This window comes from Mustela nigripes, chromosome 10 (assembly GCF_022355385.1).
Source record: "Mustela nigripes isolate SB6536 chromosome 10, MUSNIG.SB6536, whole genome shotgun sequence".
NCBI lineage: Eukaryota > Metazoa > Chordata > Mammalia > Carnivora > Mustelidae > Mustela > Mustela nigripes.
In genome coordinates this window covers 13676703-13694693 of record NC_081566.1, presented here as the reverse complement: position 1 = coordinate 13694693, position 17991 = coordinate 13676703, and the positions used below count along the sequence as shown (strand labels likewise).

The following is a 17991-nucleotide window of genomic DNA, read 5'->3' as shown; positions in this document are numbered from 1 at the left end:
GATGATCTTGGGGCCAAACCCTAGCTCTGCTTAGTGTCCCTAGACAAGATACTTAACCTCTCTGAGTTCAGGTTCCTTACCTGTAAGAAGTTTGAGAGCATTAAATAGTTTTCGTAGAGAGGTCAGAATAGTGTGTGGTATGGAGGTACTATATAATCCTAAGAGTTTGGTCTCTGGAAAACGAAAAGTATAAAAAGCTATAGTGATCTGAAGCACATTTGTAATGGTTAACTGGCTGTCAGAACCAGTATGCTCACAATCACAATTTTTTCCTGTATCTTTTACAATTTTAACATCAACTATTACATGATAATTTTAGGTGAAGCCATTGTTGAAGGTCCCATAAGCTTTCACCAAACATGGAAATTACTGTATTGACTTTTTTTTTAGTAGACTTCATATTTTATTTTTTTTTTTAAGATTTAATTTATTTATTTGACAGACAGAGATTACAAGTAGGCAAGAGAGGCAGGCAGGGAGAGAGAGGAGGAAGCAGGCTCTCCGTGGAGCAGAGAGCCCGACGTGGGGCTCAATCCCAGAACTCTGGGATCATGACCTGAGATGAAAGCAGAGGCCTTAACCCACTGAGCCACCCAGGAGCCCCTAGACTTCATATTTTAGAACAGTTTTAGGTTCACAACAAAACTGAGCAGAAAGTGTAGTGTCCATATATATCCACCCCAAACAACCACAGCCTCCACTAGTATGAACATCTTGCACAAGACTGGTATATTTGTTGAAAGTGATGAACCTACAGTGATGCATTATCATCACTCAAATCCCACAGTTTACATTAGGGTTCACTCGCATTGTTGTACGTTCTACGGTTTTTAACAATGTCTGACATGCATCCTCCATTATAACATCATCATTGCCCCCCAAATCCTGTCTCCACTATTCATCTCTCTCCTCCCAATTGCTTGTAACCACTGATTTCTTTCTTTCTTTTTTTTTTTTTTTAAGATTTAATTTATTTACTTGGCAGACACAGATCACAAGTAGGCAGAGAGGCAGGCAGAGAGGGGTGGGGAAGCAGGCTCCCTGCTGAGCAGAAAGCCCCATGCGGGGCTCTATCCCAGGTCCCTGGGATCATGACCTGAGCCAAAGGCAGAGGCCTTAACCCACTGAGCCACCCAGATGTCCTGAAACCACTGATTTCTTTACAGTCTCCATTATTTCACCTTTTCCAGAATGTCATATAGTTAAACTAATACATGCAACCTTTTCCAATCATCATCTTACACTTATATGCATTTAAGGTTCCTCCATGTCTTTTCATGACTTGATAGCTCATTTCCTGTAACACTGGATAATATTCCATCATCTAGATATAACCCGGTATATTCATCCATTCACCTACAAAAGAGCATCTCAGTTGTTTCCAATTTTTGGCAATTACAAATAAAGCTACTATAAGCATCCATGTGCAGGCTTTGGTGTGGACATAAAACTCTGAACTCATTTAAGGCAAATGCCAAGAAGGGATTTGCTGGATCATATGCTGAAGCTATGTTTAGTTTTGTAAGAAACCACCAAACTGTCTCCCAAAATAGCTATACCATTTTACAATCCCACCAGCAATTAAAGAATTCCTGTTATTCCACATCCTTGTCAGCATTTGGTGCTGTCAAGGTTCCAATTATGGCCATTCTAATAAGTATATAGTGGTATCTCATTGTGTTTAAGTTTGAATATATCTGATGACAAATGTCTCTTTGTCATCTATGTATTTTCTTTGGGGAACACCTATTCAGAACTTTTGCCCTTTTTTTTTTTAAATCAAGTTGTTCATTTTTTTTTTTTTAAAGATTTTATTTATTTATTTGACAGAGAGAGATTACAAGTAGGAAGAGAGGCAGGCAGAGAGAGAGAGGAGGAACCAGGCTCCCTGCTGAGCAGAGAGCCCGATGCGGGACTCGGTCCCAGGACCCTGAGATCATGACCTGAGCCGAAGGCAGTGGCTTAACCCACTGAGCCACCCAGGCGCCCAAGTTGTTCATTTTCTTATAGTTAGGTTTTAAGAGGTTTTTTTTTTTTTAACATATTTTGGATAATCCTTATATAAACATGTCTTTTAGAGATATTCTTTCCCAATCTGTACCTTGTCTTATTCTCTTGACAGTCTTCTGTAGAACATACATTTTTTAATTTTAATGGAAGTACAGCTTACCAATTATTTCTTTCATGGATTATGCCTTTGGTGATCTGAAAAGTCACTGCCATACACAAGGTCATCTAGATTTTTTCCTGTTTTATCTTCTATGAGTTTTATGGTTTTGTGTTTTCATTTAGGTCTATGATCTACTTTTGAGTTCGTTTTGTTGAATGATTTATGGTCTGTGTCTAAGTCCATTTTTTTTCATGTGGATGTCCACTGAGTGTAGAGTTCCAGCACCATTTGTTTGAGAGATTATCTTTTCTCCATGTTATTGATTTTATTGCTTTGTCAAAGATCCCTAGACTCTATTCATGTATCTATTTCTGAGTACTCTATTCTGTTCCATGAATCTGTCTATTCTTTATAATTGTCTTAGTTACTGTAGCTTTACAGAAAGTCTTGAAGTTGGGTAGAGTTAGTCCTTTGAGTTTGTTCTTTTCCTTAAATACTGTATTGGATTTTCTTCAAAACTATGTTGGACTTTTGTCACTCAATAAAAACTTTACAATCATTTTCTCAATATCCAAAAAATTATCTGCAGTGATTTCGATTGGGATTGAACTCAATACATAAATCAAATTGGAAGAGCTGACATCTTGACATGAGTAGTCTTCCTATCCATGAACATGGAATAACTCTCCATTTATTTAGTTCTTCTTTGATTTGTTTCCTTAGAGTTTTGTAGTTTTCTTCGTATAGATGGTATACACAGTTTGTCAGGTTCATAACTAAGTTTTTTTTTTTTTAAAGTAGTCTCCAGGGGGCGCCTGGGTGGCTCAGTGGGTTAAGCCCCTGCCTTTGGCTCAGGTCATGATCTCAGTGTCCTGGGATCGAGTCCTGCATCAGGCTCTCTGCTCAGCAGGGAGCCTGCTTCCCTCTCTCTCTCTCTCTGCCTGCCTCTCTGTCTACTTGTGATCTCTGTCAAATAAATAAATAAAATCTTTAAATTAAGTCTCCATGCCCAACATGGGGCTTCAAGTCAAGACTCTGAGATCAAGAATTGCATGCTCTACCCACTGAGCCAGCCATACATCCCAGTATTTCATTTTTTGAGGGAGCTACTATAAATGATACTGTGTTTTTGTGTATGTATATTTAATTTCAAATTCCCCTTACTCATTTTTGGCACATAAGAAAATGACTGACTTTTGTATATTAACCTTGCACGCAGCAACCTTGCCATAATCACTTAGTACCAGAAGATTTTTTGTAGATCTTTACATAGACGACTATGTCATCTACAAATTTTCTTTCTTCCTTTCCAATCTGCGTATCTTTCTTTCTTTTTATTGTCTTATTTATCAGTGAGGATGCCTATGATAGAGAAGGGCTGAGAAAAGGAACACTGAGAGGGAAGATTCTTGCTTTGTTCCTGATCTTAGTGGAAAAGCGTAGTTTTTCACTGTAAAGAATGTTAGCTATAGGTTTTTTTGTAAATGTTCTTTATTAAGATGAGGAAGTTTCTATTCCTAATTTGCTGAGAGTTTTTGTCATGAATGAGTGCTGGACTACTTCAAATGCTTCTTCAGAACTGATTGATCACAATGTGAGATTTTTTGTTTTGTTTTTACTCTGTTGGTATGCTGAATTACATTAATTGACTTCTAAATGTTAAACCAGCCTTGCATACTTGGGATAAATCCCACTTAATTCATTGTGTATAGCTTTTTCTATATTGGATTCAATTTGCTAATAATCTGATTAGAGTTTTTGCACCTATGTTCATGAGAGATGTTGATCTATAAACTTTATTTCTTATAATAGCTTTTATTTTAGTGTTAGGATAATGCTAGCCACATAAAATTGAGTTAGGAAGTATTCCCTCTGCTTCTATATTCTGAAAGAGATTTTGGAAAATTGGTATAATTTCTTCCTTAAAAGTCTAGTAGAGTTCACCGGTGAACTCATCCAGGCTGATGTTTTCTGTTTTGGAAGAATCTTAATTACTGATTTAATTTCTTTAATAGATATAGGCCTATTCAGATTATAAGTTTCTTCTTGGGTGAGTTGGTTCTTTTTATTTTTTTTAATCAATTCTGGCAATTTCTGTCTCTTAATTGGTGCATTTGGAGCACTCATGTTTACAATTATTGATAAAGTTGGATACCTAACACATTTTTTCCTGATAATCATTGCCCTGATTCTTGTTCCTATTTTTTTCTCCCATTCATTTTTTTTTTAATTAAAGATTTTATTTATTTATTTGACAGAGATCACAAGTAGGCAGAGAGGCAGGCAGAGAGAGAGGAGGAAGCAGGCTCCCCACTGAGCAGAGATCCCGATGTAGGGCTCGATCCCAGGACCCTGGGATCATGACCGGAGCTGAAGGCAGAGGCCTTAACCCACTGAGCCACCCAGGCACCCCTCCCATTCATTTTCTGCCATTTGTGGCTTTAACTGAGCATTTTATATGATTCCGTTTTCTTTCCTTTTTCAGCATATCAATTATACTTTTTTTTCCTCACTTTTCTTATTGGTTGCCCTAGAGTTTTGCAATACACACTTATAACTTATCCAAGTCCACTTTCAAATAACACTATACTGCCTCTCAGGTAGTGCAAGTACTTTATAATAGCAAAATACCCCAAATTCATCTCTCCTATCTCTTGTATCGTTGCTCTTATTCATTTCACTTACACATAAGTATACATAAGTATATACATACACATACATAAGCATACATAATTGAACACATTGTCATTATTATTTTTAAAAGGCTGTTCCTTTCTCTTTCTTCATCTTCTGGTATTCCCATACATGTATATTATGCCCTTTGCAGTTATCCTGCTGTTCTTGGATGTTCCATTTTTTTTAGTCTTTATTCTCTTTGCTTTTTAGTTTTGGAAGTTTCAACTAAAATATCCTCAAGCCGAGAGATTCTTTCTTCAGCTCTGTCCAGTCTATCAATGAGCCAATCAAAAGCATTTTTCATCTCTGTTATAGTATTTTTTATCTCTGGCATTTTTAAAAATTCTTTCTAGAAATTCCATCTCTATGCTTATACTATCCATCTGTTCTTGTATGTTGTCTACTTTTTCTGTCACAGCACATAGCATATTAATCATTGCTGGTCTGATAAATTCCAATATCCCTCCATATCTGAGTCTGGTTCTGATTCTTGCTGTCACTTCAAACCATTGTGGGTTTGTTTTTATTGTTTATTTGTGGGGGGAGGGTTTGCTTGTTTGCTCGTTTTGCCACTTAGCATACATTGTAATTTTTCGTTGGAAGTTGAATGTGATGTACTAGGTAAAAGGAACTCCAATAAATAGGCCTTTAGTAATGTGGTAAGATAGATGTTGGAGGAAGGAAAGACTTCTACAGCCCTATGATTAAGTCTCAGTCGTTTAGTAAGCCTGTGGCCCTGTGCTGTGAAATTCACAAATTCCTATCAGATTTTCCCCAGCTATAGGTAGAACTAAATGGCTGTAGGGGACTGGAGTTGGGTATTTCTCTTTCCTCCCACCAGAAGGTAAGACGGGGATTAAAGTTGGGCACTCTCCTTCCCCTACACCCAAGACTAAAGCTGCCCAGAACTGGGTATTTCCCTTCCCCAAAGCCAGTTAGGCTCTCATAAAGCCTCACTGGTTAGGTTCTGGTAAAATCATTTCTCTTGAAGACAAATCTTGTTATGAATAGAATGCCCTGGTATATTTCAAAATGGTTGTGGCTACTCTCCCCTTCTCTCAATGAAAGCTTGAGGGGATTTTTCTCCAATACTCACTGTGAGAACCTGGTAGAGCCCCAAAAGGTAAAACTCACAGAAGTATGGAAGCAACCCCTGCAGTTTTTAACTCTCAGACTTGTCCCATTAAGCCTCCAGCAATTTGTCAATAACAGTTTGGCACCAGTTCCCATGTAGGTTTCTGCTCTAGTAAGCAGTGATTCTCTGTATCTGTATGTCTGTCTCTCTAATTTAGGGGCAGCCATTTGCCCTATGACTTCACCTCTCTTATGTATCTCAGAAGAGTTGTCGATTTTCCAGTTTGTTCAGCTTTTTACTTCTTGTTAGGATGGAGTAGAGCCTTCCAAGTTCTTTCCATGCCAGACCAGAAACCAGAAGGAATTTACACTGGTATTTAAATGTATTTTTTTTCTAAGTAGGCTCCATGCCCAGTGCGGAGCCCAATGCAGGGCTTGAATTCATAACTCTGAGATCAAGACCTGAGCTAAGATCAAGAGTTGGATGCTTAACCAACTGAGCCACTCAGATGCCCCAATTCTTAAATGTATTTTTAAGTATTTGTAAACCTAGGTTTTCAGCACCAGAATTATTAGTAGCATGTTATACACAAAACCACAGTAACAGACAACTTCATTTAAATATATCTACATCTATAGTACAGCTGAATATACTATAATGTATTCACACAACAGTTATATCGTATTCGCAGGTTCTAACTTGAGAATTTTTACATAAACTACTATTCTGACAATATATTTACATATTTAAACTAAATACTAATATAGTAGGATATATTGTTTTCTTACATATATGACAAAATAACATACATTTATTATAAAGTAATATTCACAGGGATGATTTCTTAAAGATTACAACAGAATATAACTTTTCAAAACATAGGGAACCATATTAAATCAGCTCACTTTCACTGTAATATATAAGCAATAAATTGTAGCAATAATTATTAACCCATATGTGCCTTATTAGTAATTTCTTTTATATGTCTTTGTCCTATACTACCTCAATTCTTAAATAGAATGAACTATGGGAGCGCCACCTGGGTGGCTCAGTCAGTTAAGTGCCTGCCTTTGGCTCAGGTCATGACCCCAGGGTCCTGGGATCGAGTCCTGAATCAGGCTCTCCACTCAGTGGGAAGCCTGCTTCTCCCTTTCCCTCTGCCTGCTGGGCCCCTGCTTGTGCTCTCACTCTCTGTGTCAAATAAATAAATAAAACCTTTAAAAAAAGAATGAACTATGGAAAACGAAAGAAGAGAAATATTAGATAGATTCATCACTTTGAAAATGTATATATACGGAATCATAAAGGTATAATTATTTTTGAGAGTGGTTTTTTTGTACTCAGGATAATGAACTTCAGGCATTCACCCCAGCAGAGGTATATATTATTACATGGTATTAATGCACCACAGTTTAACTGTTCACTTACTGTAAAATACCTTGGTTGTTTCCACACTAGGGCTATTACAAAGAAAGGTTTCTAATAGGTTTATAGTGATATCTGTGATCTTATTTTGCATTTCTCTAATGACTATTGATGTTGAACATCTTTTCATGTGCTAATTTACCATAATTTCAATTGGTGAAATGGTTTTTCATATCTTTTGGTAATTTTCTAGTTGGATTGTTTGGGTTTTTAATATTGAGTTTCAAGATTCTATATAAATTCTAAATGAGTTTTTTGTAATATATGCAATTTGCAAATAATTTTTCCCAGTCTGTAGCTTATCTTTTCAGCCTCTTAATAAACTTCTTGCAGACCCAAAGTTTTTAATCTTGATAGTCTAATATGTCATTTTCCTTTTATGGATAATGCTTTCAGCAACATGTCTAAAACCTCTTATAAACCAACACTTGGGTCCTAAAGATTTTCCTATGTTTACTTCTAAAAGTTTTATGTTTTGCATTTAAATGTGTGCTCCATTTTGAGCTAATTTTTTTATAGATGTGAGATACTGGCCAAAGGTTTGGTTTGGGGGGGGAGGGTTGTTGTTGTTGTTTGGCAATGGATATCCAATTGCTTCAGTACTCTATGTTAAAAAAAAACTATCCTTCCTACATTGAACTGCTTTTGCACCTTTGTCAAAAGTCGGCTGGCCATACATTCTCTATTCTGTCCCACTGATTTATGTGTGCCTCTGTACACCAATACCACAGTCTTGACTGTTGTAGCTATGCACCTCCCGAAATCAAGTCAAGTTATTATACCCGCTTTATTCTTTTTACAAAATTGTTTTAGCAATTATAGTTCCTATACCTTCCCATATAAATGTTTTAATAATCTCGCCCACATCAATACACATACAAAAATACCTTCTTGAAAATCTGATAGGAATTCTGTTAAAACTGTGTATCACTTATGACTATAAAGAGTACCGTATTTTTAATTCCAGTTTCTATGTGTCCACTGTTAGTATGCAGAAATATAACATTTTTGTATGCTGATTTTATGTTTTGCAACCTTGCTGAATTCACTTCTTAGTTCTGATTTTTTTGGTAGATTCCAATGATTTTTTATGTGTAAACCATTATGTCATCTTCAAATACAGACAATTCTATTTCTTCCTTTCCAATCTATATGCCTCTTATTTCCTTGTCTTCTTGAATAGCACTTTCTAGAACTTCTAATACTATGTTTAATAGAAGTGCTAAGAATCTGCCTTGTTCCTGATCTTAAGGGGTAAAGCATTTAGTCGTTCACCATGAAGCATGCCATTAGCTCTAAGTTTTCTGCAGCTAATCTTTACCAAGTTGAAGAAGTTCCCCTCTATTCCTAGTTTTTAGAGTTTTTTTTTTAATCCCCCATGAACTGGTGTTGAGTTTTTTAAATGTTTTCTGCATCAATTCTATGATCACGTGATTTTTCTTCTTTATCCCATTACTGTAGTTGGATTACACTGATTGATTTTATTTGAATTCAATTAGCCATCATTAGTTTCAGATGTACTATTCTATAATTCATCAGTTGCGTATAACACCCAGGGCTCATCACATTACATGCCCTCCTTAATGTCCACACGGACTGGTTTTCAAACACTATACCAACTTTGTATCCCTGGAATCAACCCTACTTGGTCACAGTACATAATTCCTTTTAGATACTGCTGATTTCTATTTGCTAATATTTTGAGGATTTCTGTACCTACATTCATGAGAAATAATGGCCTGTAAATTTTTTTTTGTACTTCGTGATTTTGGTATTAGGGCAACACTGACCTCATAAAATGAACTGGGAACTACTTCACCTTCTTCTATTTTCTAGAAAAGAATATGCATAATTGGTGTTAATTCTTTAAAAATTCAGTAAAATTCTCCAGTAAAACCATTTGAGCCTCATGATTTCACTTTAGGAGTATTTTAATTGTAAATACAATGCTCTTAATAGTAATAGGACTATCCAAATTATCCACTTCATACTGGATGATAGTCTATGCTCTTTTACAAATTGGTCCATTTTTTTTTTTTTAAGTTTTTATTTATTTGTCAGAAAGAGAGAGCACGCACACGCAGGCAGAGTGGCAGGCAGAAGCGGAGAGAGCAGTAGGCTCCCTACAGAGCAAGGAACCCGATGCAGGACTTAATCCCAGGACCCTGGGATCATGGCCTGAGCTGAAAGCAGCGGCTTAACGACTGAGCAACCCAGGCATCCCGAATTGGTCCATTTCATCTAAATCATCAAATTGACATGTACAGGGTTGTCTCTACTGTTCCTTTGTTTCTTTTTAATATCAGTTGCGTATAACACCCAGGGCTCATCACATTACATGGCCTCCTTAATGTCCACACGGACTGGTTTTCAAACACTATACCAACTTTGTATCCCTGGAATCAACCCTACTTGGTCACAGTACATAATTCCTTTGTGGGACCTGGAATACTATTTTATTTCATTACTGACAAATAATTTCTGTCTTCCCATTTATTTTTCTGTCAGTCTTGCTAAAGGTTTATTAATTTTACTTTGCAAAGAACCAACTTTGTGTTTCACTGATTTTTCTCTATGATTTTTATTTGCAATTTCACTGACCACTACTCTTTTTATTTCCTTCTGCTTGCTGAAGGAATATTTTGTTCTTTTTCAGTTTCTTGGAGGGGGAGTTACAGTCTTTATTGATTTGGAACTTTTCTTCTTTTCTGATGTAAGCATTTAGTGCTAGAAAAATTCCTGTCAGCATGCTTTGGCTGTGTCCCATCGACTTTTCCCCCCAATCAATTCTAGTATGTTCTTTTGTATTTATTCAACTATATATTCAACAAACCAATGTCTTGTGTATACGTACCCAGGACTGCTGTGTGCTCTTGGTGGACTGACTCTTATCATCACATGATATTCCTCTCTGGCTCTGATCATTTCCTTTGCTCTGGAACCTCCTTTAAGTTTTCTGTTTGCTCTGTTTTTTGTGTGTTTTCATTTGCCAGCCTTACTGTGCATTACTTTAACATTTCTTAGAATTTCATTTTGTTTATCTGTAGTGTTTTTTTAGTGTTTCTCTTTTTATAGCATTTTCAGTGTTTTCTCTACTTATTATATTTATATAAGACCACTGTCTTCTCATGTCATCATTTTACGATTTCAAATGAAGTGTAGAGAAATTATCTCTTTATATCCCTTTATACTCCCTCATTTATAACATAACTGTCTTAAATTTTTTCTCTACATACACTTAGAAATAGGTCAGTTACAATAAAAGTTACATAAAACATATTTTAGAACACTCAAGAGGAAAAGGAAAGTATTTACTCATATTTACCCTTTTCACTGTTCATTCTTCCTATTATTCTAAGATTCCAACTTTTAATATTTCCATTGTGTTTAGAGAATTTACTTTAGCTATTCTTTTAAGATAAATTAACTAGTGGCAAATTCTCTTAGTGTTCATTTATCTGAGAATGATCGATTTCCCCTTTATTTTTTAAGAGTATTTTCACAGGATACAGAATTCTGGGTTGACACAGTTCTTTTCTTTCAGGACTTTAAAAATGGTGTGCCATTTTTTTATGGACTCAATGGTTTGTGATGAGAAATCCATTGTCATTCAAACTGTTTTTCCTCTATAGGTGAAGTGTTTCCCTTGCATTGCTTTCTTTTTCTTTTCTTTTTTTTTTTTTTTTTTTTGTCTAGTTTTTAAGAAGTTTGACTATGAGGTGCCTTGCCATGAACTGCTTTGGATTTATCCTTTTTTGGATTCACCTTCTTGAATCCATAGGTTTATGTCTGGCCATTATCTCTTCAAATACTTTTCAGCTTCACCCTCATTCTCCTCTTCATCTCTGATCCTAATGAAATGCAAGTTAGAACTTTCGATTTAGTCTCACAGGTTCCTGTCTCTGTTCATCCCTCCCCTACCCCCGCCATTTTATTTTCTCCTTAGATTAGGTAATTCCTAATGCCCTATCTTCAAACTCACTATTTCCTCTGTTCTATCATTCTGTTGTTGAGTCCACTGAGGTTTGGTTTTGCCTCTCTTTCTCATTGTAATTTTTAGTTCTAAAGCTTCCATTTGGCTTTTCTTTATATCTTCCATTTCTTTGTTGAGACTTCCTATTTTTTGTTTGTTTCGTATGTTTTTGTAATTGCTCACCAAAACATTTTTATTACGGCTATCTGTGTCATCTCAGTGTCTTTTCTCAATAATTTTTAAGATTTTATTTGAGAGAGAGAGAGAGGGAGGAAGAGGGAGAGCATGAGCTGGGGGTGAGGCAGATGGAGAGGGAGCAGCAGACTCCCTGCTGAGAAGGAAGTCTGACGGAAGGCTTGATCCCAGGACCCAAAGGCAGATGCTTAACTAACTGAGCCACCCGGGTGCCCTGATTCTCAATGATTTTCTACAGAAACCTGGATATTTCGGATGTATTATAAGCCAAAGTTTTTCTGTGGTGTTGGCTGGAGTAGAGTGGTTATTTTCTAAAAGTTTTCTGTCTCACTAAACTTCCCATTTCATAGCCCTTTGGCTTAAAAGAGCAGGGTTTTGTTGTTTGTTTTTGGTCTGTTCCTGTTAGCGTTGCTGCGGTGGCCATTTCTCCAACATCCAACCTGGAGTATGTAAGGAAAACCAAGTACAGGGAATTCACCACTACACAGTCATTGGATCCCACGGTCCTTAGTCAGTCTTCCTTCTACTCTCTAGTTTCCAATCTTCTTATTGTTTGTTTTCTTTATAACATCCAGAGTTTTAGCTATACTTAGCAGAAAAACATATAGAAAAGGACCTCTTTCTATAAGCAACTCCATCTTTCCAGAAGCAAAAGTGCAACACTTGTAATTTGATATCATTCAGGTAATACTTTTGTCCCAGTGTTTAAATGAAAGGGCAAATTCCTCTTAATCCAGTTTAACCCAATGTTCTCTCAATGAGCAAATATGCAAATACTGATGCTTCTGTGCTCCCAATAAGGACACTTTATCTGTATATCATCATAGAAAATATTATTTAGGAAACTTAAAAAATAAGTACTTTTTTTTTGAGAGAGAGAGAAAAAGAGTACGTAGTGAGTTGAGGGACAGGCAGGGCAGAGAGAGAGGGAGAAAGAGAATCCCAAGCAGGCTCCATGCCCCATGAAGCCCAATGTGGGCCTTGATCTCACAATCCTGAGATCATGACATGAGCTGAAATTAAGAGTCAGAAGCTTAACCAACTGAGCCACCCAGGCACCCCTGTACTTATTTTTTAAGGTTCTCTTAACATCTACTCAATATGAACAATCTACACAAATTTTCTCAAAAAATATTTAAACTAAAACTGTATTTTTCCAATGACAAGACAAACTAAGATTCTGCTTGCCAAACTTGAGATGAAGTTGAGAAGCATCTTGATTACAAAATGCCAAGGCATTTAATGTAATAGTGATCATTTTTACAAAGTACGTGGCATCTATTATAACAATGATTTATCAAGCATCCTACTAAAGTTGTTTTTTAAGGAGCTGGAATGAATATGAGCAATCCAGTTATCTTCACTGATTGACCTTGTAAACACCAGACACACACCCATATGCAGGACGACTCTGGCTACAAACAACTGGACATGAAGAGACATATCTTGGTATTACTACTCTGCTGTTTAAGTCAGTGTCCTCCAAGTCTTTTTTTTTAACCTTTTTCAAATGTACAGGAAGTTGCAAAAATAGTAGAGTCTCATGTACCCTTCACCCAGCTTCTCCCAATGCTGATATCATATATAGTAGCTATAGCACAATATCAAGACCAGGAAACTGCCATTAGCATATTACTATTTACCAGACTACAGATACCTTTATCCTTTTTTTAGGTAAGTTATTCAATAATGAACTTTCTCAGAAACTCTCCCTGCACTTGGGCATTCTACTAGCAGTCAAATGACCCATCCAGACTTCTAATTCAACAGCAAATTACCTGTATATAAACAATCCTCATACATGCAATCATATACATACCCTGATACCTCATGCACACAAACACAAAAGTTTGCATGCACACGTACACAAACTTCTGTGGAAACAACAGCAATCCATCCTTCTCATCAAAGTATTGGTTTTCTACCAATTTCTACTTTCCCTTGCTATTACTATGTGAAGACTATGTGTAAGTGACTCTGAGGGCTAAAAGAAATCTTTAGAAGTTATCTAATGTAAAAACCCATCCAGTGCTTGAATTCCTTCTACAACATTCCCAGCAATGACCCTTGAGCCTTGAATATCTCTAATGACAAAAAACAAGTACAATGGAATCCAGTCTGCCTTTGGTCAATCTTAATTCTCAAAAGGTATCTTTACTCATTACCTAAAATTTGAAAACTTATATTCATGTACTTCTGGTTGTATCCTATAGGGATATTAAAAAGCAAACTTTATCCTTCACTATCTTTTTTCCAGAAAAGCCATACAACCTGGTTTGCCTAAGGTGATCATAGTTTGCACCTCTTGATCTGGACATAATATCCCCTTTAATCCTAATAATTTGAACAAAACATTATTTAATCACCTTATCCTGGGTAGCCCTCAAAAATTGGAAGCACACACATGTTTTCAGGTAAACCATACCTCATTTTTTCAGCTATTTTTTGTATATGATTTTGAAGGTCCCTGCACTAGCTACGTCATTCTTGCTTCTAAGTGTACATCCGCTTATTTATATTCCAAGAATCCTAATGCTTAAATTCCTTATTGAATATATATGTTAATGGAGGACCAGTTGAAGAAAAAGTCATTTATTTCTCTTTAAATACTAGACCAGGATACAGCTATGGAATGAGTATCTCTCTGGGTGCAGATACCTGAATGTCTTGAACAATGGTTAATAGAGAGCAGTCTCACATTATACCAGCAGGTGTCACTCTACCTACGATATGTTTAAAATTATTAATGTTTCAATTTATTCCTTCAACAAATACTTATTAAGGACCCATTATGTGTCAAGCATGATTCTAGGCATTGAGAATACAGAGAACAAGAAAGACAAGATCTTGTTCTCATAGAGCTTACAGTCTAAATATTGATGAGAAGATCTGATTTACTTTCTATTTAAAAGTCTAAAATCCCATTCCTAGGGACGTTTCCTAAGTTTATAGACAATAACATTCAAAATAACTCATAAAGAACAAATACTGTAATGAAACAGAATCAGAGTAACTGTGATCTGTATAGACTTAGATTCATATATCCTGTGTATCTGCTAGCCATTTCAATGTATTCAACACTGTTCTTCCAAACTTCTAGTTTCTAAAACCCAAACTGAAAAGAATTTATTTTAAAATAATTCAAATTTTTAAAAATCTAATAATGTTTATACAAAGAGTGACTCTGTTGCAAATTTTTAAAGATTCTTTGCAAAGCTTATTAATTCCCAAATACGTATTTCCTTATCTCTACTTAGAAAGTTAAATGTCACCTTCTCAACACCAAACACACTTCCCAGGTTAACAGAATAAAGACAGCGGCAAGTTGTGCCTCAGCACAGAATTTAAGAATTCCTCCACTGCTGAAAGCTCTCGTTTGTATAAACATGTGAGACTCATAGATATTACCAGATATTACCAGGACTTCAAGGTGACTTACTCATGATTAGAGCACAGAAATGAAAGGTCTTACTTTATCAAAATAAATACATCAAAGAGAGAGAACAGACATTGTACATCAAAAAAGTGTATTTGCTTGCACAGAAATCCAAGAAACTAGGAACTATTCAGTTCCAACTTGGCTTCTTCTCTGCACTCTCAAATAGAATGTTCTCCAAACTGAAAAAGCTAGGGAAAACATGGTTAAAGAAATATTTCAGGTTGAAAAGTACTACTGCTTAGCATTCTTTAAGTCAAAATTCAGTTATATGAATTTATTTGAGAAAAATTATGCTTATAAGATTTAATAAGACACTGAGAGCTTCATGTAATATCCAACCTGACACTCCCTTCAGAATTCTGCAAACCATTAGTTCCTAACTTACCTGAGATATACTGCTTATTGTTCAGTTTTAGCAACAAATCACATGCATACTTTAGAACATAAGAACTGCTCAATGAACAGTAAGTTACAAATGAACACTAAGGTGCTTCATAAAAGGTGGTTAATATTTTTTAAAAGGGCTAAATTTATACTTTAATAACAAATAAAGCATTTTCTTTTATTCCAAAAGGTGAGGTGGTGGTTGATAAATACATTTAAAACATGATTTACTGTGTACAGTTTTTAAAATTACACTTGTAAGCTCTCAGCCAGCACTGTGAATTTTTGATGTATCTGAGATGTCACCAAATTTGAGGAAACTCAATAGCAAATATCTGTTATCTCTTTATTTTTTAAATTTTTTTAAAAAGATTTTATTTATTTATTTGACAGACAGAGATCACAAGTAGGCAGAGGGGGAGGGGTGAAACAGGCTCCCTGCTGAGCAGAGAGCCCATGCAGGGCTGGATCCCAGGACCCTGGGATCATGACCTGAGCAGAAGGCAGAGGCTTTAATCCACTAAGCCACCCAAGCACCCCTGTTACCTCTTTATTTTTATTCCAGATACAAAAGTATAAGTGTATAAAGAGGGGGGTTTGTGTGCTGGGGGAAAAAAATGCTTTTCGAAGTCACAAAGATCTAGCCTTGAATTCCAGTACTACCCTAAATTAGTTATGTGACTTCTGGGCAAGTTACTTATCACCCTGTTCTATCTATCACTTTCCTACCATGATGGAAAAAGCAGGGTTGTGTGAAGGACTAAGTAAGTTGTTTTACATGAAATGCCTAATAGACAGTGTGACACACAGTAGGTATTCAGTAAATGGTAGTTCTTAGGAGAGTGCCAATTTTCTTTTTGATCATTAGACTGACTACTCCAGTTAATATTGAAAATTACTGACTAACAAGTCTTTGTAACTAACAAAAGTGTATCTAACAAGTTTATAAAACCAAACCCTTACTCAACTTGAATGCCAACAAATATGCACCTTCTTCTTTAGCTCAAATATATTTTGCATGACCTTACATGAATTGCTTAGATAAAAGCTTTTTCTCTTCAGCTTTTGTTATTTTAAAGTGCAGATGCATTTGAGTCATTTTCTCCTTTTGTTTCATATCCTTAAGATCCAAAGCTTCAAAGACATAATGTCAGCATGCAGTCGATTTATGACGGAACTCTTGAAGAGACACTGAAGAATTACCTTGTCAATCACCCCAAGGACTCTGAAGGCCTTCAGCTCCTCGGCAGGGCTCCTTAGGTTCCAAGGGGGCCTTGAACTTAGTGATCCTGGAGGCTAATGGAAGATATCAAAGATTATACATCAATCAGGGAGGTACTTGAAGGAAGACTGCCTGCTGAAGCAAATGCCAGGCCAAAGGAAACTAAATTTATCATAAATCAGAGAATGGAAAGATGAAAGGAGGAAGTTTCTGTTTGTCTGTAATGTAAAATAAAAAAATAATAAAATCAAAAAGAAAGAAAATCAAAAAGAAAAAGCAAGAAAAAAAGTTGCAAGTAAATAAATCATAACAATATTGAAAAAATAATTTAAAAAAAAAATAATGAGCTGGTATAGTTTCTAGAGCAATAATACAATTCAAAACTGTACAGCTATAATGAAACATTGTAACAAATGGGAAACTGAGCCAACAACCATCAATCACAGCCTTATATTTACCCCAGATGGCTCAAGAGTAATTTAGAAGGGGAGTACTAAAAAACAATGTAATAATTGATAAACCTGGGGAGAGAGGCAACATAAGTCATTCTCTCCCATCATGAAACTATAGTCCTTTAATGTTACTTTATAAATATATACCATGCATTTTAAGAGAACTGGCAGATTCAAGTTTAACCAGAAGAATTGTCAATAACTGTGAGAAATGCAGAAACTCGGGACGCCTGGATGGCTCAGTTGGTTGAGCGGCTGCCTTTGGCTTAGGTCATGATTCCAGTGTCCTGGGATTGAGTCCCACATTGGGCTCCCTGCTCAGCGGGGAGCCTGTTTCTCCCTCCCCTTCCGCTTGCCACTCGGTCTACCTGTGCTCACTCTCTCTGACAAATAAATAAATAAAATCTTAAAAAAAAATAATAAATCCAGAAACTCCATCATATAACCAGTAATTGTTACATCAAGTTGTTTAAGACTAGAGAGGATTTACAGGAGAAGACAACTTTTTTTTTTTTAAATATACGAACATGTGTATTGTGGAAAACTTGGTCTGCTAACTACGATAAAGATCAGTGAAAACAGGAAAGGATATTTCAGAGTAAGGCACAATAAAAGAATAATCCAAACTTTCCAGCCATTGGTCTTAGTGTTTCCCTGTCAGTGAAGTACGACTTTAGTCTAAATAAACTCCAAAGACACCTCCATTTAGCATTTACAACAGGAAGGCAATGTCATACTAATCTGTATAGTAAAATGGTAATGTTGCAGAGGACAACTGGAGACACAAAGCCTTTAATGTATCCTCAAAGCACGCTTGTTTGTTGTCAGAAATGTATCAGAATATACAGGAAACACTGTTTTCCCTGTGGAAAATATGGAAGACAAGTATCCTGGCTAATGAGGTGTCATGATTAACAGTTACTGAGATACCACTTCTGATACTTCCAGTCCTTGTGCAGACCAGTATCACAAGACACAGAGCTCCCTGGGAACAGGAAATACACCTCATTCAACTTCATACAGTGCCTAGGTGCGTCAGT

At 36.1% G+C, this 17991-nt stretch overlaps 1 protein-coding gene across 3 annotated transcripts in view; it reads right to left on the bottom strand.

The window, feature by feature from the left end:
- The window catches only part of RPS6KC1 (ribosomal protein S6 kinase C1), a 171332-nt gene that overhangs the window by 63867 nt on the left and 89474 nt on the right, over positions 1-17991 (bottom strand). For all 3 annotated transcript variants that reach the window (XM_059412680.1, XM_059412679.1, XM_059412681.1), the window contains one exon: positions 16481-16573. In XM_059412680.1, the coding sequence (XP_059268663.1) occupies positions 16481-16573 (93 nt within the window). The remainder of the gene's footprint in view (positions 1-16480; positions 16574-17991) is intronic.